At 42.1% G+C, this 22,303-nt stretch overlaps 1 protein-coding gene across 2 annotated transcripts; it reads left to right on the top strand.

The window, feature by feature from the left end:
- The first annotated feature begins 11,110 nt into the window (after positions 1-11,110).
- On the top strand, positions 11,111-21,097 carry TGIF1 (TGFB induced factor homeobox 1). 2 transcript variants are annotated; one of them, XM_026122851.2, is made up of 3 exons: positions 11,111-11,254; positions 18,442-18,668; positions 20,033-21,097. In XM_026122851.2, the coding sequence occupies exons 2-3, from the start codon at positions 18,486-18,488 to the stop codon at positions 20,597-20,599; spliced, it is 750 nt and encodes a 249-aa protein (XP_025978636.1). In that variant the 5' UTR covers positions 11,111-11,254; positions 18,442-18,485; the 3' UTR covers positions 20,600-21,097. The 2 variants fall into 2 exon arrangements, with proteins under 2 accessions (XP_025978636.1, XP_025978635.1); XM_026122850.2 differs by lacking the exon at positions 11,111-11,254 and adding an exon at positions 11,261-11,693.
- Positions 21,098-22,303: the final 1,206 nt, after the last annotated feature.

Genomic DNA, 22,303 nt, shown 5'->3' with positions numbered 1-22,303 from the left:
ATGCATGAATATTTACACATACACAGATACACCAACGCATGCAAACACTGCGCTTGAAGTTTTCTACTTTGTGTCTACTTCTAGGACTTAAACCAATAGTGAAGGTCAGAACAGGTTAGTATATTAATATACATGTTTGTAAATTTGTACACAAACATGCATTTGCAATATAACCAACGGCAATATTTGCAACACGGAAATTAAGCTTTTTCTTTCTAACCACTGGGGAACCTCTTGCAATTTGCTTTCATGTAATCCTATATAATCAATGTCATCAACTACTTCATGTGAACAATAATCCTAAATCATCATCTATTTCCCCAATATCACTGAGGCACAATGATTTACACATATGCTGTGTACTCAACAAACTAGTTGGAAAATATATTTCCAACTGACATTTTACCTGTTGACATGCTGATCTCTCAAAATATTCTGAAAGGAGAAATTCTTCTTGAACACAAGCCCAGGACACATTCATAGGTATAAAACAGGTCAGCAGTCTAAGTGCTGTGTTTATTAACACAAGGTAGCAAGAAAAGTTACACGCATGCACTCTGTGTATTAATTCTTTTTCTCTTGGCTTGGTAAGGTCTATTCAACAAATTATTTTTATTAGCAGCGTTGCATGCTTTCATGTCAAGACTATAGATATATTTACTGTATTGCTAGGAGATAAAGCAAGAAACAGTGCAGTGCTGTCACAAAAAAAGCAGCTTTCTTTTAGTGTTTTAAATAAACCTTGTTCTATGCTATGGAGATAAACTCCTGTATTACACAGTACCTTGTAAAATGCAATGTCCTTTAACATGCTTATTTGGAATGAATAATAGTTGTCAGAGTTTTAATCTTTGCATGAATGTAAAGCTAGTCCCCTTCTAAATAACAGTATTTTGGAAAACCGTATTTCAGAAAGTGGTATTTAATAACAGATTCATTACCAAGCAATGAGTATTGTTTTTTATGCAATCCTTATCTCTGTCTCTCTCGAATATGTCATTCTGTGATCTATGCTAAAGAACCAGAAAAAAACCTTCAGTTTAAAGGAGTGAAACTAAAAAGGGGCTTAACTTACTTCAGCAACTTCAGGCTTCTGTAAGTGGAACACAGGAACTCTAGATTTAATCCCAGTTTCAGTGCTGTACATATATATACAGTGTGGTGTCTGTCCCATTATCAGTGTTGACTAAAAGAGTCTTCATTCTAGAATGAGAAGTGAGATTCACCAGAAGTCACCAAGGCTCTACTGCCCTCCTGACTAGCTCTGCTCTTGGCAACGTGACTCCTGCTAATCACATGACATAACCACACATTGCTGGGCAGCTGTATATTGTACCATAACAGAGGCATGTTATGTTAACCATGAATAGGTATAGATAACAATTTCACAGTAAAGAGTTTAACACTTTGTGTCCACTAGGATTTTTACTGCAGGTATACATGATTTGTCTGCCTTAAACCCCACAAGGGTTTTGGCAGAACTTTTTTTTTCCAGAGAAGCAAGTGAGAACACACTACTGACACATGTATCTGTTCAATACTAACTAGCTTTCAGAGTTAACAAGTCAGAAATAAATACTGGAGTTTTATAAATTTCAATATTTCGGTTGCATATTTAAGACTAAAGAGTTCTATCTTAAAAGGGGAAGTTATCTAGTCAATTAAAATACTTCAACTAACGTGATTTTAGAACAGAAATTCTAGTGGGGACCTAGCTATACGCAGTTTGCTTAGATTTTGTGACTTCAGGCACACTTGATTGAAAGAGTTAGATGTCAATCATTTGCATTAACCAAACACAAGTAAGAAACACAACTAGCACTCTGAAAAGTTGTAAACAATTCAACACAAAGCCTGAAAGTAATTCAGACTCACTGTAGCCTTCTGATATAACTTTCAGGACTAACCAGTTAATCCAACAGCTCCACACCTGAGGTTTGTCTCTGAACAGCTGAAGTCAGATCCTCAGCCATTTGAGGATCCTAAATAAGACTGTTAGCATCCAGGTGATTCAATTCCAACTCTTCAGGGGGCTAATGACCCTGTTCAGACTTGTCAGGTGTTGCTATACCTAATAAAGGGTACTGATACAGAGTAGCTATGAGAGATCCTGAGAAGGCTGGTTTGCTGGTATTAAGATACACAGCTTTTACTATGTTTCTTAACTGCAAGGGAAGGAGTTGGGACTGAGAGAAGAGTTAATTTTTAATCATATGTCCATCTGTTAAGTTTTTACACAGCTGTTAACTGTTATGTATACTCCACAAGGATACACACTCTTTGTTCATCTGGCTCTGCTTCTTCCTTAAGTGTCCTGAGTCTCCTCCTTATCAAGGCCTGTAATCTCCACACTATAATTAAATCTAGTTTTTGATCCAAGGTTGTTTTCAATCAGGCCACTAATGTACTCACTTCACACTGAAGATCCAAGCTCAATACTCACATAGTTGGTGCCTTCTAATGCATTAGCACAGGGTCCCTGCATTCCCAGGGCAGTTATCCCACAATTCCCTGGAAGATCAGAGTGGCTCTGCTTACTGCAAGACAAAGAACAGTCAGCTACGACTCTTAACACCTAGCTAATTACACAGGCCACAGAGTACCCACGAAGCACTGAAAACACTGGCCCGTGGGATTTCTTCTGTTTGATATAACTTTGCCTGAAGACTCTCATACAGAACATCAGAATCATAAAAAACACTACAAAAATATTTGTGTGAAGAAGGGCTTAAGCATCTACTCTCTAAAAACATCAGAAGGCCCAAACCTTACAAAAGCAAATGCTTATGGACATGCCCAGACACTCAGTATCTTTAAGGACTATGTTCCAAAAATCCAAACCTGTGGATGTTCCTGAGTTACACTTTACCCTTCACCATCACATCATAGTTAAAAATAACCCAAAAAATAACCCCCCCCCCCCCAACATTTACAATTCTGTAAGGCTTTCTAAATGCAGGATCATTTTACTCCAGCATTCACACGAAATATCCTGACCCAGGCAAAATAGCTTTGTCTGAAAAGCTCTTTGCCTCATTTTTCTCATCTCTCCTGAGCAGAAGTCAGAGTACTCTGCAGCAGTACTGCCCAGCTTGCTTGCTTTCTTTTTTTTTCTTCTTCTTTTCTTTCTTTCTGGCTAAATCAGCCACTCCTTTAAGTGAGCTGTAGCCCTTCCCCTACATCAGGCTTGACCTAGTATATGTGAAGGAAAGCCATATTCTCTGAAAAGTGCTGGACCCAAGGAGTGTGTGTGTAGAATAAGCCCAGTGCTTGCAGAGCAGCAAGCCCCACACAGACATCAGCCTTGCTGCATGTGGCCAGCATGCATTCCTGTTTCTCCTCCCTACTCAGTCCTCCTTTATCTGCAGTCCTTCAGGATTTAGTTTTAAAATCCAACACTGACACCTGACTTGTTTTCCCCTGTACAAAAATACTGAGGCTGAGAGAACAGGAACCCCCACCCAATTGCCCTGATCCTCCCAAAACACCACCACAACCTTGGTCAAACTTGTTTTCTTAGGCTGTAGACCTCTCATGATCTCCTAGCATTCACACTTGGATGGGCCACATCCAGGTTTAATGATCTTCCTTGGCTCTATTAATCATAACTGCAGATAGGCATAGTCCCAAATCATCACAATGTGCATTTACCCGCAGGACACCAGGGCCTAAGGCTACGTCTAGGATCTTACAGAAGGGTAGCCAACACCCATTGCCTATCACTTTAAAAACCACACGTGCCCTTTTTTAGCAGTGAAAACTTAACCCTTTTCTTGATTCATCATCAGACATCATCTTCATGGCTCCACCCAGCTGAAAAGACCAACTCACCAGTACCATCTGCAAGATGGAAGCAGTAGTCTCTAATTCTGCAAGTCTGCTCCTTAAGGTTGGGCCTCTGGAGCAGGCACTGAGTTTTTTGGGTGTGGTTTTTTTTTTCTCTCCACTTCAATCCTAAGTACACAAATGCTCCATAAAAAACATTTAATAGTTCACTTACATGTTCAACTAATGAAGCCATGCCATAATCCTTTAAATTTGGTCATTCAATAAACCTTATTCTCACTGTAATACATCTATAATAGTGAAAGAATATTCTGTCTGCACTGAAATATACAAAAATTAGTCAATTTATAATGTAAGCATTCATTGAAATTGTATAACACCAAAGTTTATTTTTTTTTTTTGCTGCTGTGATTATTTTTAATGTGAATCTAATACCTATAAAGCTGACAACTTTGAAACTAAAACTCTCAGCATATGTTCAGAGCAGGTACAGCACAGACAGCAGTGAAAGCTTCTCTAAATTCAGTAAACAGTGTTTAATTGTGGCCTGTCATAAAATCTTATTATTTTCATCTAGTGTGCATCCTTTTCAACCTCTTTGCTGAACACAAGGTAACATGAAAAGGTTTTTCTATACTATTATGCTTAATAAATATAAGGAATAGCCACATGTAGATTCTGTTAAAAACACCTGGAGATGTGCTGTGTTGGGGGGTTCTTTTCTACGTAAGTCTTCCTCCATTAAGACATGGAACTGTGACTGAGAACATTTAGTGAGAACTCTCTTTTCCCTAAATACTAAATAGGCATTCAGTCTGCCTTCTGAACCTCTTCATACTTCTCTTTGCTTATATCGGTTTCTGGTATCATCAGTTCCCTAGTTCACAGGCCATAACAAGTATTCCCAAGTTCATTTTTCATGAGAAAAACCTAATTAACATAAAATATTTTAAAAATATATTTCATTCATTATGATCACATTCTGTCCTTTGGCAGCTCAAACTTAACCTTGTATTGTAAGGACAAAACTAACTTTAGAGGGAAGGTTCCTGAAATAGAGTAATTCTTTAAAAGCAAAACAAAGTGTTAGTGTAGATGCCAACCAAGCAAACATTTGGCTTACCCATCGAGTTATTTGGTTTAGAGTAGACTACACTGAACAGAATGAAAGTGCCCTGAGACAGAGTTATTCAGAAATAGTCAGTTTTTATTATATATTAACATTGTCCATAAAAAAAAATCAGCGTTTAAGTGTAGATATCTCTTATGCTTTGTCTTCATTGCTTTATAAGGCGATTTTTGTAGCAAATAATGGGAGATAGTTTGTTGGTGCAAAATCTTAAGCAGAGATAGAAACTTCTAGTATTTACTTAGAAAAGGTCAAACTAAGCAGGTCATCCTTGCCTAAGAGTGCTTTGCAGTAAACCTAATGCCTTGTCTTCAATATGCACTAACTAGTCTGTGGTAAAAGCGTGTTAGCTGCCTCACAACTATAAACTCCCCAAACACCATTTTTTGATCAGCCATACACACTTAACTTGCTTAAGGCATCAGAGAGAAGCAAAAACTGAGTGTTTAAGTGTTCGCTAAACTGCACCCATGGTTTTGAATTTCAGGAAAAGCAGGGATCTGTTTCCTTGCATGCCCCAAGTTCTTGAGCTGAGCTGAGACTGTCAACAATCATGCCATTTGTCATGCTGATTTTGATATACACACTTGTGTGCTGCCAAACAAAGCAGACTCAGAGAGCCCCTTTTAGACAAAGAAGGCAAAGCAATTGCGAGATGTGCCGGTAGTGGACAAAAATTATCATTTCCGCATAACCAGAGGGAATACATGCCTGAGGTCTGTTCCTTGTCAAGCGTTTACCTTTATTTTAAATTAAAACCTGAAAGTGAGCACTATTACTCCAAGTAAGATTAACCCTATAATCCACTTATTTTTAATTTTTAGTTTTACACAATGTTCTGACTTCAAACTGTATAGAAGTAACTGCTTTTACATTAATGCAAGTTTCATAAACCGCTCCTCAGGGTATCTGTACAGCTTTTAGTCTCAGAGTGTAAGTGATTATGCCACTTATGAAGTTTCTGCATTATCTTACAAGCATAACTAACACTGCTGCATGTACTTAAATTTTCCCTATAGTAATCATGATAGTATTCTATTTCCATATGCTTAAAGACTGAGGTATAGACACATGGGAGGACCATGGGGAGATGAGGGAGCAAGGGCTGGCACAAGAACAAGTTGGAGGCCACAGAAGCAGCAGCATGAGAACTTGCTAGAGAAACCACTGGACTTCCTTGCCACTAACCATCCAAAAATCCCAATGACAACTGCCTATCACTCCACTGGCTGGTCCACAACAAGAATGACAACTAGTGCCTGATATCTGAGACCATACTTAAGTTCCTGCTGTGTACCAAAAGGCTGCAAACCTGATGCCATCCTGGGCAGAGGTCAGTGTGATTCTACGTAAAGAATTCCTGGGGATTTTATTCCTGTTTGATCTTTGACGGCCACATGAACGCTCACAAAAATATGAAAAGCATGTTCAAGTTGCTGAGGCTAATATGAAAAAGTTCTGAAATGTTAAAACTGTCTTCATAGCTCTGAGTTGCCGCCCTCTTTCCCCTTGCACAAAGGTGGCAGAGTGAGCTTTAATTACGGGAGCACAGCTGGCTGGTACAATTTGTTTAGATTTCCAAGAGGTCTTTGACAAGGGTGTATGCAAGGAGCTACTGAAAAAGCTAAGAAGATACTAGAGGAGAAAGCAAATTCTTGTCATGAATCAAAGACTGGTTGGAGCAAGAAAACAAAGTGCGAGATTAAACAGAGGATTTTTTTTTTTAAACAACAAAAGGTTAACAACAGGATGTTTTCATGTTCTGTACTCAGCCCAGGGACAGGTAAAGATGACTGAGGTACCAAAGACTGCAGCTATCAAAAATATGTTTGGGAAAAGGGGGATCTGTGAGCAACTTCAGAGTGGCTTCAGTTACATGAATGAACAATACAATGGCAAAAGAAATTCAGTACTGAGATGAACGTAAAACCATGTGCAGGGGAAATTTTACACAGGCCATACACCCTCCAAGGCTGATAAAGCCCTGTGCTCACTATGTGGCAGTGTCCAAAAATAAAACCTAACATGCTGGATTCCACAAGAAATAGGTCAGGGAGTAATATCAAATACATACATATTGTCATCAGAGGTATAACTTTGTTTAGAATACTGCACACAATCTAAGTCACCTTTGCTGAAAAATGGAGTATCATACGACTAAGTAGACTTGGGAGAGAACCAAGACAATGATCAAAAACTGTGAATAATTCTCATAGGAGAAGAGATCGAGAAGACTGATAAAATTTTATCTCAGAAAGCAGACATGATGAGAGTATATAAAATAATGAATGGTATACAGAAAGTAAAAACAGGGAGTCCTCTTTTCTGTCTCAAAGTACAAGATGATATTTAATGAAATAAATAGAGGAAAAAAAAAAAGAAATACCTTTTCCTGTAACGCACAACTCAACACAGAACTCTGCCACAATTTGCCATTATAGAGTTTAAATATTATGAGATATTAAACATTTATGAATATAAAGACCATTCAGCTATCTCAATAACAAAACTTTAAATTATATTAAACTATTGCTTCAGGGCTTGTATCTAACTACTAAAGAGTAGGATGGGATGTCTGTGGGGAAAATATTGCTTCACATCTGCCTTTCTGTAGCCTCTCCTTTTCCTTTAATACATCTGAGACTAGTCAATGTCATGGGTAAGAAAAGGTGAACGATGGGTGTGACCCACAACAGCAATTCCTGTTTTTCTGTACATAGGAGAAATCTATTCACTGGAGGAACAGCTATTCATTACATTGCTTTATCCTCATTGTTCAAGGTATCACCTGCTTAACCTACTGTGTACCACTTTAATTCTGTTCTGAATATAAAATAACAAATATCCTCACAAACATTCAAATGGCATCTACCACTGTAGTATCTGAGTGCTCCGCAAAGATCACTGATTTCCATAACATCCTATAGAGTGGCAAAATGCAGTATTCTCCAGTTTAAAAATGGTATTTGGTGGTATTTAGGCGCACACAGTCGCAGCATCTCAAAGCAAAGCACTTGTAAAATAAGCATACAATTAGTCACATGAGGCATCACATATAGTAGTGTGATAGGACAGAAATGAGCATGTATCACTACAGAAGACTGATATCCCCCACAATATGGTCTATTGATAAAGCAATTCAAGATCTTGTCCCTCAAATTTTAGTTTTCTCCTTTCTTGGAATCTAATTTTATAAATGCTTACATGCCCGTGCGTACAAGTCCAGACAGAGCAGAAGTTTTCATTCAATGAGTAGTGAACTATTTTTGAGATATGATTATCAGTGCTGATGTAGGTCCAGTAGATTAAGTAATACTACCACATCATATCACATGTTGGTGAGACTGTGTTAAAAGAAAGGATTGTGGAAAGTTACATATTATCATAGGTACCAACTGCTTCTGCCTGCAAGCAGCAGCCAATAGTGACACATCCTCAAGTTACAGGCTGACAGTTTACTGAACTCATCATAAATTCAATCCGTTCCCAATCCTTGGCAGACTCCAGCTCAGGGCAGACAAGGAAATCACCTGCCATCTCTTTAGATAAGTCTTTCAGGCGTGTTGAGGTTTTACTGCTACAGAAGGCTGCTGTGGTCTTCTTTCAAGCACCCTGCTTTTCTGCCCCTTTTATTGACCCTACCTACCTTCAACATACACCAAGAGTTTCCAAGAAGCAAAGAAAGCTGGAATTCATAGATGAATCCCAGGTAATGCCCCAGCTCTGTCCTGAGGGGTGAAAACTTCAAGACACGCTGCACAAGCCCACCTCCCGCATTTCCCTGTGGTCCCAGCTACAGATATGCCTCCTCTGCACTCCCAGGGAGTAACCTGGTTCAGAGAAAGCCTCACCCCAAATGTTGTGATTCAGGAGCTGGAAATGAACGTTCACTGCTCTGCTGCTTTCTCTCACTAGCCAGAGGGGCACTGAGCTACCCTTCAGCTTTTTACAGCCTTTCTGCCAACTCTGAAAGCTGCCACGCTACTTTCTCCTAGCATCCTTCCAGAAAATTCCTAGGAAACGACGTTTCAGCAGTTAGGAAGAATGCGCCTAACACTCTTAAAAGCAAGATTAAGCTCAGTGCGAGAGTAAAACTTTACCCCCCCCCCAAAAAAAAAAACTCGTTGCCAAGAAAAGGAAAAAAAAAACAAAACCAGGAAAAGTTGTCAGCAGTCCCAAGAACGATAAGCAAGCTGGCTCGGGCGGCACGTAGAAAGGGAAATCTCTTCAAATACTTGACACATCTTTCGTTAAGTTCTCTTAATTACTTTTTCTGGCATGACCGAGTGCGGACACTCAAAACGCCAGTTTGAAAAGTCAGCTCTCGCAGCTGGGAAGCAGGACTTTAAAAAAAAAAAAAAAAAAAAAAAAAAAAAAAATCCGAGCCGCGCGCGCACACACACACCGCCCCCGAGTCGCCACTTGCCATGTTAAAAATACCCGCGTCTGCTGGAGTCTTTTCCTTTCGAGCTGTTACTGTGCGGGGGGCCGCCCCGCGCCGCCTGACAGCGCTCCCTGGCCCGCACCCCGTGACCCGGCGGAGGTGGGACCCGCCGCCAACCGGGCTGGCACCACACGGCGGGAAGGCGGCCCACGGCCCCCTCCCCCCCGCGCCGCGCCGCGCGCACTGCCGCAGGGCGGTTGGCCGCCGGGGTAACGGCCAGCGCGCGCGGCGGGGTAGCGGCTCGCGCCGCCGCCCGCCCCGCTCCGCCGTGACTCAGGGCCCCCGGCCGGCCCTGCCTCACTGACCTAGTGATCCCTCCAGACTGAGACACCGGATACAAGCGACCAAACCGCTCCCCAAACAACCCCACGTTCAATAAAAATAAAATAAATAAATTAAAAAAAAAACTGGGGGGGGAGGGGCGCTAACCCCGCAGCGTCCAACACTGGGCCCTTGTTAACTTAAATTACTCAACAGCCGCCCTCCCTCCCCCCGCCCGCCACATATGTCCCTCATTCAGGATGTAACAGCTGTTTTATCTCCAGCAAGGTCGCTGTAATTGCACTATATAAAATAGTTACAAGGTACTTGGGAGGATTTGCTTATAAAACGCGGTTGCTTCCTCTTCTGATGTGAATGTGTGTTTGTGTGGATGTACACACGGCCAGACAGGAGGGTGGAGGAAGAAATGAGCCCTGTTTTGCCAGAGGAATCTATTTTTTAAAGAGACATCAATCGTTCAAAACACTCGCTTCCAAAACCGAAGTGCCTGCCACTACTCCTCTTCGTTCAAAAACAGTTAAGCACGTGGCTGTGCAAAAGTGAGTATGTAAGCACACTCTCCTGTGAATAAAAACATGCTGCATCTGCACACCTTTTTCGAGGGTAAGGCGGCTTATTTTACTTTCCACGCCAAACCCTCGCGTATAAAATCTCCGCCTGGAATTTTACGGCCGGTATTTCTATTTGCCCGGGTCTGACAGAAACCTCGGTTTGCAAGGGGGTGCGGGAGAGCACAAAGAAGCGCCGCCGGAGCAGCCTTTGTTATTGGAGGGCTCTCGCCAGTTTCCCCTCGAGTCGATGGAAAGAGCTCAGTGGGAAGTTGGACAGAGCCCTAGATGAACAAGCAGCTCAAAAGTCCTGTATTTCTCATCTCAGAGGAAAATAAACTGTTGCTGCACCACGTGTTTGCCTAAGAGGGATGAGTCAAGCTGTGAGACTTTTTTCTCTTTAAAGCCATGAGCATGTGTCACAGCAAAATCCACCGGGGGGGGGGGAGGGAAGGAGGAGAAAAACAACCTTTACGAACTGATGTAAAAACAACCCCAGAAACGGGACTCGCCTTCCTCGGCAGAGGAGGATGGCGAAGAGCAACTAGCGAGGGTTGCCCGCCCCCCCCCCCCCCCCCGCAACGGCCGCCCGGCTCGGCAACGGCCCGGCAACGGCTGCCCCCGAGCCCGCGGCGGCGTGGCCCGCGCCGTGCCGCGCCGGGGAAGGAGCCGGGCTGGTTTAATGGCATGCGGGTGCTCGCAGGGCTCCTTCTCCTGCCGCACACACTCTCCTTTCTTCTCCTTTCTATTCACGCGTAGGAGCGGGTGGTTCATCCAGGCAGCAACAGGAGGAGGCTAGTCAAGGGCAGCTGTCAAAATCTCTCCCCTCGCCCCCTTCTCCTTCCAGTTTAATGATCAAACGCCTGCCTGGAAGAAAGGCGAGGGAGCAGAAGGCGCGGAGGGCTCCCCCTGCGCTCCGGGCCCGCCACTCTCAGTTGTATGTGCGTGAGTGAGTGAGTGAGTACGAGCGGCCCCCCCGCTCTCCCCTCCTATCTGACAGAGCCACAGCAGCGCAGGAGGGGAGGAGAGACGAGCGGGAGGAGGAGGCAGCAACATCAGCAGCAAGTGCGAGCGTAGCCCTCGGTTACTCTCTCTTACTCATTGCTGAAGGTGGGGGGAGGGAGGACCTTGTGTACCTTTTCCTCTTGTGCCTTTTCTCACTTTAACAAGCTGGGGCCAATCATCGGCAGAAAGGAACAAAGGGGAAGGGGGAGGGAAGCCCACCCCGGCAACAGCCGCCGCCAGAAAACCCCCGGCTAGGCAGAGCCCTGCCGGTGCCCGCTGACAGCAGCGCGACCCCGGACCAGGCGCCTGGCACCGGGCTCCTCGCCTGGCGGCGATTCCTCCTCCTCCTCCTTCACCGCCACCACCTCGCCGAGTTTAAAGGGCGACAGTGTCCGGCCGAGGGGAGAGAAACTTGGGTCGGCGAGCGGGTGCCCCTCGCTCCTGGTGTCCAGCGGGAGCAGCGGCTCGGTCCTCGCGATCAAGATGAAAAGTAAAAAAGGTAGTTGTGAGTGTGTGTGTGAGAGAGAGTGCGAGGGGCGCCCGACCCCCGTCCTGCCGCCGCTGCGGAGAAAACGGGGTGCCCTGTGCTTTCCTCGGGGAGGACTTGACTGCCGGGGGGGGGGGGGGTGCCAAGGGAAACGGAGCCTGTTCTCCTTCTCCTCTCGCCCCTTTTCTCCGTCTTCCGACCCTCTCCCCCCCGCCGGGGCCGAGCTCCCGTCGAAGATGGCAGTTGATGTTCCGCTCCCAGACAAAACATGCGGGGCTGTTGTTTGGACGCGGCCGCGTCTCCATGCTGCTGGCTCACTGTCAACAACATGCCCCAGCGCCTGCTTTGTGCCGCGGAGAAGTTTTGTTTTCGCTGCCTCCGCGGAGCCTGTTCCGCCTTCCCTCTTTTAACAGCCCCCCCCTTTTTTTGTTTTTGTGTGGGTCTTTTTTTTTTCTTTTTTCTTTGGTGTCATTTCTGCACCAAACTCTGCCAGCCCCGTAACCCCGGGCAAGGGTGTGAGGCGTTTTCGCAACTTTTCTACCCGGGGAAACGCGGGCCGCCCCAGCTAGGAGCGGAGCGGCGCCCCGGCTCGGCACTCTTTGTTCGGGCGCCGGGCTGCCGCGGGCACGCGCGTGTGAGCGGTGTGAGAGTGTGTGTGTGTGTGTGCGTGTGTGTGTGTGCTGGGGGGATGGAGGCAGCGCGGCGAGAGTTTAAAAACCGATCTGCTCCTCCGCCGGCTGTGCTGTTGGTAACGGTTACTGCCTTTTCCTTCTCTCCATTATCCCTTAAAATAGCAAATAGTAAAAAAAAAAAAAAAAAAAAAAAAGTTTCCACGCAGTTGGGGTTGAGAGGAGGAGGAGGAGGAGGGAGAACAAAGAAGTTCTTTAAGTTTTATCGTGTTAATTTCCACACAGGCAAACTTTATGTGTAGTTAGAGGATTGTTACTCTTTGCGTTTATAGTGCTTTATGCGCCTTTAAATGAGAGCTTGACCACAAAGACGTGCGACGTGCTTTCGGGTTTAATGCATTCCCATTTAATACATGTGCCAGGGTGGGAGGAAGGTTGGAGAGGAATTTATAGGAAACGGGTATCTTTTCAGTTGTGATTTACCGATCTGCGGACTGGGTGAAGAGCCTTTTGCATTTAAAGACCATTAAATTATCCAAAGTAGTGGGTCAGAAGGAAGTAGTGCGCATGTTCGCTACTCGAGAGTTGTGCTGTTTTCCCCCTACTACACATTCCTGCGGCTCTATAGTAGGGCAGTCTCGCTCATTGTTAATATCCCTGGAGCAATTAATGCATATATAGTTAGTGAAATCATTGGACTGCTGGAAACGTGATGTACTAATATGGTTTACAGGCTTCGTAAGAAGCTTTGGACTTGCCACTCATTTAAGAGCAGCGCACACAAAGGGAATTAAGGCACAAAGACAAAGTTTGAACAGCAGGCAGGGTGTTGTTTAGAAGCAAAGAATTCAGAGTTCTGGCTGGAACTTTGTATTTATGGCCCCACCACAGATTTCAGTCTGTTAACTAACTGGATTGATTTTTAGATTACAACATGTGTTGCATACCAAACCCAGCCTTCTATACCTAGAGACAGTGACAGCTTTGACTTTAAATGTTTCAGTCATCTTAGGTGCGTTCAGATTCTTAACCTTATTACAAGCTTTTTTTTCTTATGGTTTCACTGAATTAATTTAGCCCAGTTATTTTTAGGACATTCCTATGCTCCCTATTTGCACAGCAGTGGTGAGCTGGTTTCCTGTCTGCTGTTGCTTCCATTGTTCAGACTTCTCTCCCCGAGGACAGCTGCTGGTTGTTGAAATACCAAACTCCCTGCACTTTCAACTGTTGTTCTTGACACCCCCGAAATAAATGTGTGTGAAAAATGCTGACGTAGTTTCTAGGTATGCGTGTGTAGATCTGTGTGTGTGTGTGAGTGAGAGGAAGATTTGCTTTGGGGATTGGAAGTTCTGGGTTGAAACAATGGAAACAATGAAAGGTGACATGTTGGAGGAAGAACTTTTGAGAGGGGCCATCGGCCGGGGGTTTGTGTGGCAGGAATTAGAAGGTGAAGAGACAAAGATGGAAACTTTTAGAAAGATGTTAGGGCTGGGGTGCCTCTGTATCATTAAAGGTTAGGCTTGTAGTTATTCGTAGCTTGGCATTTGAGGCGTATTCAAGAAGTTTCAAATAATGACTTTGTTTCAGATTTCTTTCTTGTAGTCCCAGAAGAATCCTGTTTTTAAAAAATTTGTATAGCATGGCCAAGTCTGGCTGTTTTGGAAGCAACAGAGCTCAAACTGTGAAATGCAGAGGAAAATAAACAAGCTGGTTCCTCAATTATGAAGCAGATTCAAAGGAAAAGTTGTTACTGTGGAAATTCCCATCTGCATCCCTATCGTTCTTGATTACTTATGGATAATTTTAAACTAATTTATATTTCTTGGTGGTTTTTAAATTCATATTAAATTTTATTAAGTTTCTTTTTTTTAAAACTAACAATCTGTGCGTTAAAACCCTGAGGAGTATTCTGTGGGTAGTTTCATTTATAAATAACAGCAGTCTGATAGCAATCACACTGAACATATTCAGCTTGTTAATTAACTGATTTAGAATATAATCATGCAAAGACACAGGTATGTGTTCAAGTTCATACATGTGAGGAATCCTACTGAAGTCGGTCACAACAGGACTGGGGCCTTAGATGGGAGCTGGTTGTATTTATCTGTGCTCACAAACATCCAGCTTAAGAAATTCACAGAACCCTGAGAGTGTGTGGGGGGGAGGTTTTTCTTAAGGTGATTTTTTCTGGAGGGCAGCGATTGCGTCTTGTGGTATACTTTGTCCTGTTTTGAACCAACAGTTGGCTTCTGCCACTTCCTCTGAAGCTCTTCCTCGACACAATAGGATGGCTTTCCCGATATTCAGCCTAAGTTTCTCATTTGCTTAACTTCCATCTCAGCCTCTCTCTAAATACTTTGTCCTCCTCCTTAAGTATTCAGCATGCCTTGTTAAGTATCGGTAGTTTATTTTGAAATCAACTTTAGTCATCACTGTACTTTTTTTCTCAAGTTGTTTCAAGCTGTTAACTGCTGGGTGTTGAGCCTAGCATTGTATGTGAGATTCGAGGTGTAATCTTCCCTGAGCTGATTACAGGAGGACCTGTGAAGTCTTTGGGCTGTGATACAATGCAGTGGTGCATTCAATCATGTCTATGACTTCAGCTAGGAAGCCAGGAAGGTAAAGTCATTTATAAAGACAGGATGCTGATCACACAGTTCTTAGGTCATGAATAGCTTGGAGTGAATAGGGACTGCTCATCTAAGTGAAGATGGCAGGATTTGAGGACTGGGATTTTGTATTGTTTCTTAGACCTCTCTACAGATGAACTTGCGCTGCTTTAGTTTAGTCGTGTGAAAGCAGTATTTCCGTTCAGATTAACCGTGTTCAGGAGAAAGCATAGAGTAACCTGACACTAGCCTGCTTGTAAGATGAAATAAATTACTAGGTCAGCTGGAGCAACTCGGCATGTCCACAAGCCTTTATTCTGGGTGTAAATAACAGTAAGCCAATGGTCCAGTTGTGGAGCCTAGCCAGGAACCTTTTCAGTTGGGCCCTGTTAAAACAGGAAACCACCAGCGAATAGCCTGATTACTAACAAGAAGGAAGAACAAAGCTGGGTTGTAATCAGCAGGAATGCTTTAATGAAAACAGAGCCTTGACAGCAACAACGTGGCTCCTGCTCTAGTAAAAAATATCAGCTGAGGTAGTGAGAGATTTCTAGCCATGACTTCCTGTTGGTGCTCTGTCTGTACCGGGCTAGAGATGTCTGCTGAAGGTTCAGAGGGCTGGTCGTCTATTTAAATGAGGAGAAGTTGTAACACACTGGTTTTCCTGCTTAACCAAAACCTGTTTTGTGTCACTAACTCGCTCTGTCAATTAATATGACACACCGAGTAAGCGGGGCAAAGGGCAGGCTCCAGTGTTGATTCACTTGTGACTCGGTAGGCTGCAGTTAGTCAGACAGCAACTTTTACTTTAGAAGTGCAATAGCAGGAGATCCTATTTGCGAAACAAAGATTTCATGTGGTTGGCTTTTAGACAGTACTTTGTCAAGCTGTTTTTCAGGTGAAAAAAAAGCACTTCTAAAACCAGTTTTGCTGTCAAATCAGCATTTTCAAACTCAGAGAGGCTTCAGTGGAGTTTTTGAGCTGCATATGAGATCTCGGAGAGGTTTTTTCCAAATGTGGTGATGTGTCTGGAGAATTTCGTGTTATGCCATGTAAATGCAGCTTACAAACTCTTACGCACCTAATTTTCCTCACAGGAGTAGTTTCTTTGGCTTCTCCTCCCTCTTATTTCCAACATTCACTGTTTGCCTCTCCCTGTTTCCCAAGGTCCTGCCTTGCTGCCTATTATATTTAAAAATAAACAAAAAAACCCAACCCACTGAAGTGCTGTAACACTTCTAGTTTCTGACAAACAAGAACAGCACACTTGAAAACACCGTCTGAATAATGTAAGCTAGTTTAGGCTAGCTTTTAAACTCAATTTAAAAGGGATGAGCTGCTTTGCAGAGCCATCATGTTATCTGTGCGTGATCTTTGTTCCAAGCAGTGCTACTCGTGGCTCAGGAACCCATTGTGCAAGGCATGTTTTCAGGTTGAATGGCAAGCATGACAGCACTTTCCTTGAAGCTGTTACGAGTAAAATACGTTTTGCTCAGACTCTTAATAAAGTAAACTTGACATACTTTCTATATGAATTAAGGATCTGTTTGCATAATTTGGTGTTTATCTTGTGTTGGCTATTTAAAAAGTATCCTATTGTTCCTGTTCTATGACTGGATAATTTATGTAGCTAATCATCACAGGAAAAATGTATATTCAGCTGTAATGTTCACAGTTTGCTGTTTGTTAGTTACATAAATCAGCAATTGAGAGAATGAAAACAATACTATGTAAGTTACTAAAGTAACTGTGCCAGACAAATTGCAGATTGATCGTGCTACTGGGAATGCTTCCATGCCAAAAATATGCATTGAAATCTGAATAACTAAATTTAAGGATATTGGGGCTAGTCTTAAATTGGGGGGAAGGAAGAAGAATTCATGATGTCAGCTTTGGCTACAGTTTGAAAGTGTGGGATGGGTCCTACTCCCCCCAATTAAGTATTGAGCAAAACTTGCATCCACTCGCCTTTTTAAAATTATATTTATTCCTTCTATCTCTTTACTAATGGACATAAATAGAGTTTTATATTTCACAGGCACACTTCCCATATTTTGAGGCTGACTTTTTTTCCTTAGATAAAGCAGCATTTTTTAAAATATGGGTAGTTCCCCACAGAGTTTTTACTTTTGATGTTTAACTTTGATGGCTGTTATGAGTGAGCAAGTTCCTTCATTTTTTTCTCCCCTAAATGAAATGCAGGTTCAGAACAAAAAAAAAAGTGACCTAAGGACTTGTTTTCCTTCTACAGTTTCTAGAAAATGCTTCAGAAAACTAATGTATTTTGAGTCAAAATAAGCATTGGATTGTACTATCTGAAATGAGTGATATCTCTTATTTAGATTTATATATAGTTTGCAAGATTCTTAAAATTTTGGGTGAGCTTAAAGTATTTAAAGCTAAAGCATGGTTTTCTCTGTATATTACAGTGCTATTTGTTTCTTCAGTGATTTGTGTATCTACCAAAGGAGCAGAACTGTAGTCTTCCCAGCTATGGACTATAAAATACTCAATTTTTATTTTATTCTATTTACATTCCATAGCTTCAGATAAGTAGTAGTATGGTGTATATATAAAGGATGAATGAAATTTTAAAATTGGTTCCTTTCTTTGTACTGAAGGGAAAAAAAGATGTGCAGTTAACTTGTAGATCTGGAGCCTTTACAGTAAGTGCAGCACAAAGCACACATTTCCACAGATTGAAATGTGATAGGAAAACCTTGAAGTTGAAAAAATAATCAGGATGCATTCAAAGCAGAACATTTAAAAAAACATTAAATGATTGCAGTTCTTTGACACAGAAGTACAATTAAATAACAAAAGTTCATCTCCTGATACACTGGTGGACTCAGTATGAGTTAAGCACTTTGTTCTTTGCTTTTTCTGCACTTTTTTCTTTTCTTGCTTTTTTTTTTCTTTTTGTAAGTGAAAATTCATGTGGGATGGGGGGCAGACACAGTTTTCCCTTTCTTCTTTTCCTCTTTGATTCAGTTTTTATTAATAGATGTGTAATGAACTATTAACTTATAAAACCTACCAGCTATCTCTCCCAAGAGGGAGGCATCAGCATATTAAGGAGTAATTAAATAACCCATCGCTTGAGTTGGGTGTATGGGTTTTAAGTTCTTGCCTATTGGCTTTTTGCCCAGTCACTGGATAGTTATCCTTGAAGAAAAGAGTGTTGGATGCATACCATAGCAAGCAAATTTGTACGATATTGGCATTAGATAGATGCTATCTGATAACATGCAGTAAAGGTTGCTAGGGGAACATGAAAATGAGGGTTTATGGAAAAGAATTCCCCTTGGAACAGACCATTGATGCTACTTTTTGTTCAGCTGACAGGGAAGCCACAGCTTGACAAGTTTAACGCTACTGGACAAATCCCCTGTATAGGAGGCTGTAGCCTGATTCACAGTAAAGGTGGTTAATATAATAGAAAGTGTCTGAACCAGAAAATGCTGAAGTAAAGTAGTTTACCGAGTTAGGAGGCTGATTGTTCTTGCCTTTTTATAATTGTAGGTGTAGTTGCAATATCGGGCAGCGAAACAGAGGATGATGACACTATGGACGTCCCACTGGATCTTTCCTCTTCTGCTGGCTCTGGCAAACGGAGGAGACGTGGCAACCTACCTAAGGAGTCAGTGCAGATTCTTCGGGACTGGCTGTATGAGCACCGATACAATGCTTACCCTTCAGAGCAAGAAAAGGCGCTGTTATCCCGACAAACACACCTTTCCACACTACAGGTATTCAAAAAAACAAAAAATTTCTCCTGCTTTAAATGATCTCTTTTCCCTTTTCCTAATTTACCTGAAGTCTAGTCTCTGATATCAATGTTTACACTGTATGTGGCATTTCCTCTTACTGTTACTCACTCTTCTTCTGATGTCACTTGTGAGGAGAAATACTGTTCTAGCTACAAATGTACTGTGTCATGATGATCTTTGCTTATTGGGAATAAAACTGCCTTTTTGGGGAGAACAGTCAGTCATGAGTTTGAACATGTCTGTTAATTTTTGCAGGACCGGGGCCCAAAAGACATAAAAGTGTATAGGGTAATTTGTTATGGGGAGAAAGTATTTATTTTTTTTGTCAGCAGAGCTTTTATGGTGATAGTTACACAGCTTAAAGTATAACTCTTCACTTTTAAAACTGTAACTTGAGGCTCATTCTGTAGAACATGCACATATAAAATTATTTGTATGGTTACTTCCATAAAGATCAGTGGAACAACCTGTATGGATAAAGCTACTCAAGTGTATTACTGTGGGTGTGATCAGGCTCTTAAGTGGTTGGGAGTTCTGGATTCTCATCCAGGGGCTATGCCACTGACAGCTGTGAGGTCCCCTGGACACGTCATTTGTCTTCTATGATCATCTTTCTTCTGCTGAATAGCTAGTAAAAATTGCTGCTTTCCACCTCATGGGAAAGTGGCTGCATGAAAACTTGTATAAACCCTGGGTTTGAGAGATGGTAAATACAGAGCGTTCCTCTTGACTACTGGGTTTTATTTCTCCAGATTAATTCTCTAGTACAAATTTCGTAATTGACTATTAAATAAAATTTCCTTAATGTAACATCATAAAGAAAACCTCCTTTATATAGTAAACAAAAAAGACGTTAAACTATAAACTATCCTGTATCACCCAGGAAACTGGTTTGATATTTAAACAAGGACAAACTTAAATGAGGTAATTCATGTTATGTCTGTCGACACAGTCGGTTGAACAAGGAAAATCAGTAACTATTTGTGGGAGGAGTGGCTCTCTTCAGAGAGAAAAGGTTTTCCTGTTGTTAATTAACCTAAGTGTAGGGAACAATAGCTAATAGGTTAATGTGTGTGCACAGAGTTAAAAGCTAAACCTTTCAGTTCAGGCTAGCAGTCTTCAGATTTCCTGGGGCTTTTTGTAAAAGGAGTGGGGAGCTGGGGGTAGAACAGGGACAAGGGAAAGGTCTTTGCAAGGCATGTCAGAACTTGTCAGTAGGTCTCTCTTTTGTTCTGCAGTTAAAGAAACTGCTTGGAGGGATTCATTAATCTAACCAAATGACTCTAGTGGCACATAGTTGGAAATGGATGAAGGCAGAAATTAAGATGTCATTATATTCCCAGGTCTGCAACTGGTTTATCAATGCACGCCGCAGGCTTTTACCTGACATGCTGAGGAAGGATGGCAAAGACCCAAATCAATTCACTATCTCGCGAAGAGGGACCAAGCTTTCTGAGGGCGGTCTGGTGGAGTCTTCCGTGAGCACAAAGAACTACATTCCACTGCTGGAGGAGAACTCCTTCCTTCCTGCTACCACAGCACTCAACAAGACTGTGCCCTCTTCTAAACCTGCTTCCCCAGGATCAGTCCTGGCTCGACCATCAGTGATTTGCCACACAACCGTGACTGCATTGAAAGATGCCCCTTTCCATTTTTGCCAGCCAGCAGATGTAGGCCAGACCACGGACCTGCAGCAGCCCCCAGCCAACGGCTTCACAGACAACTCCATCTCCTACCATGAGGACGCATCTAAACTGGGACCTGGTGCAAATGCACAAAGTGGGCTCTTTAACACTCCTCCTCCAACCCCACCAGACCTTAACCAGGATTTTAGTGGATTTCAGCTACTGGTGGATGTTGCACTCAAAAGGGCGGCAGAGATGGAGTTGCAGGCAAAACTTATGACCTAAATCCCCTTCCTTCTCCTTCCCCGTTTTGTTTTTCCAGGCAGGGATCTAACAGCTGTGTGGTTATTGCAACCCACACGATATCAAAAGACTTATCTGCATTATTATTATTTTTTTTTATTAATCTTATTTGCACAAGGGATTGCTGAAATGAAGCTTCCTGTCACTGAGATGGTCTTCAGTGGAATATGGTCATTCCAAGAATTATAAACTTAAAGCTACTGTAGAAAGAAAGGATTGTGTGGTTTTTTTTGTTTTTTTTTCTAATGTTTTCTTTGTAGGTTTTTCATAATGTGAGATGGTTCCCAAGATCATGTGATTTGTTTTTGTTTCTTTCAGACTGTGCAATATCTAGTAATGATATAGAGTCTTCTTATCATTCCCATGTGGAACAGAATATACCGACACGCTGTCTAAAATAAATTTTCAATTTTTTTAACAATATGAACTTGGATGATTATGCTTTTTTCCCGTAATGTAATAAAATATTTTCTTTAAAAATGGATGCATACAGAGTATTTTGTTGAATATGAGCTTTGCCGAAAACGGAGCTTTACCCTTGAAATAAACTGTAGCGAGAAATATTTTTTTGAGCTCATACTGACTTTGTTTGGTTTAGAGAGCTACGCTAGCAGTTGTTGTTCACCAGATGTTTAAAGGAATGCTGAAATGTGGGCCAGAAGTACCTGACTCTGTTCTGCTCTGTTGCAATTTTTAAAGGGGCCAAAGGGAACTATATAGTCAACTTGCATTAAATTTCAGAGGGAATGTCTTAGGCCCCACTAAGAATTTAAGCCTTTGGCTACTAGAAATACCTTAGGGCTGGGAGATGTAACAGCCCGTGGGTAGCTTCTTCTGAAGATGAAATAAGGCCAGACAAAAGCTTGGGGTTAGTGCTCTTTGCAGGTCTTTGTGATACAACTTCTAGACATTGCTGCTTACGAGCAAGTTTGGAGGGGGTCCCCAACTTTTCTTGGGCTATTAATGACAAGATTTTGATTCTCTAATTCTAGGAGACTGGCACAGAATAGATGATATATTAGGCTGGAATTTGAGTTTTGGGAACCAGATCTTCGGGACACCAGACAGTTGATTTAAGCTTTAAGATCCTTGCAGTATTTGGATGTATTGTAGCTAAAGGAATCTGAGTTCCTTTTCAGAACAGGACTTGGCTATCAAAATGACATACCACTTCTCAAAAATGGGGAGACTTGTAGCTCATATTTCAGTTTATTTGAATGTCAATCACCCACCCTTATCCTTCTAACAGCAGTGAAACAAGAGATCCTAGGAGAAAAAAATGGGTTCTGGTTAATCCTTAAAAACAAACCTGTTGTCTGTTCAGGGGATGGGGGAGGGTTAAGCAGGAGAGCTGGCAAACTTAAGGCTATCCTTAGGAGTAGAAGATTGCGATAGTTGATGTGTATGTGCTGTTTTATTTTGCTCTTGTCCTTTTTCTGTCACTTAAAAAAAAAACTCCCTTTGTCCCTCTGGAGTACTCTCTGGATTTCTACCCAACTTCTGCTCCTCTTAAACCTCAAAGTTTAAAATCAATGGCTGTATGTTTTCAAAAGCAAATAATAAACACTGTTGGTGAAAATAAGGCTCTCTAGGGCCATCATATACTGTATGAACATAGGATTATGTACAAAGAAAAAGAAGTATTTTCTATTGAAATGAACCTGGAAAAATAATTCTGAACATAGC

Source organism: Dromaius novaehollandiae, chromosome 2 (genome assembly GCF_036370855.1).
Source record: "Dromaius novaehollandiae isolate bDroNov1 chromosome 2, bDroNov1.hap1, whole genome shotgun sequence".
Lineage (NCBI taxonomy): Eukaryota > Metazoa > Chordata > Aves > Casuariiformes > Dromaiidae > Dromaius > Dromaius novaehollandiae.
The sequence above is the reverse complement of the archived record's forward strand: the minus strand, read 5'-3'. Positions and strand labels throughout refer to the sequence as shown.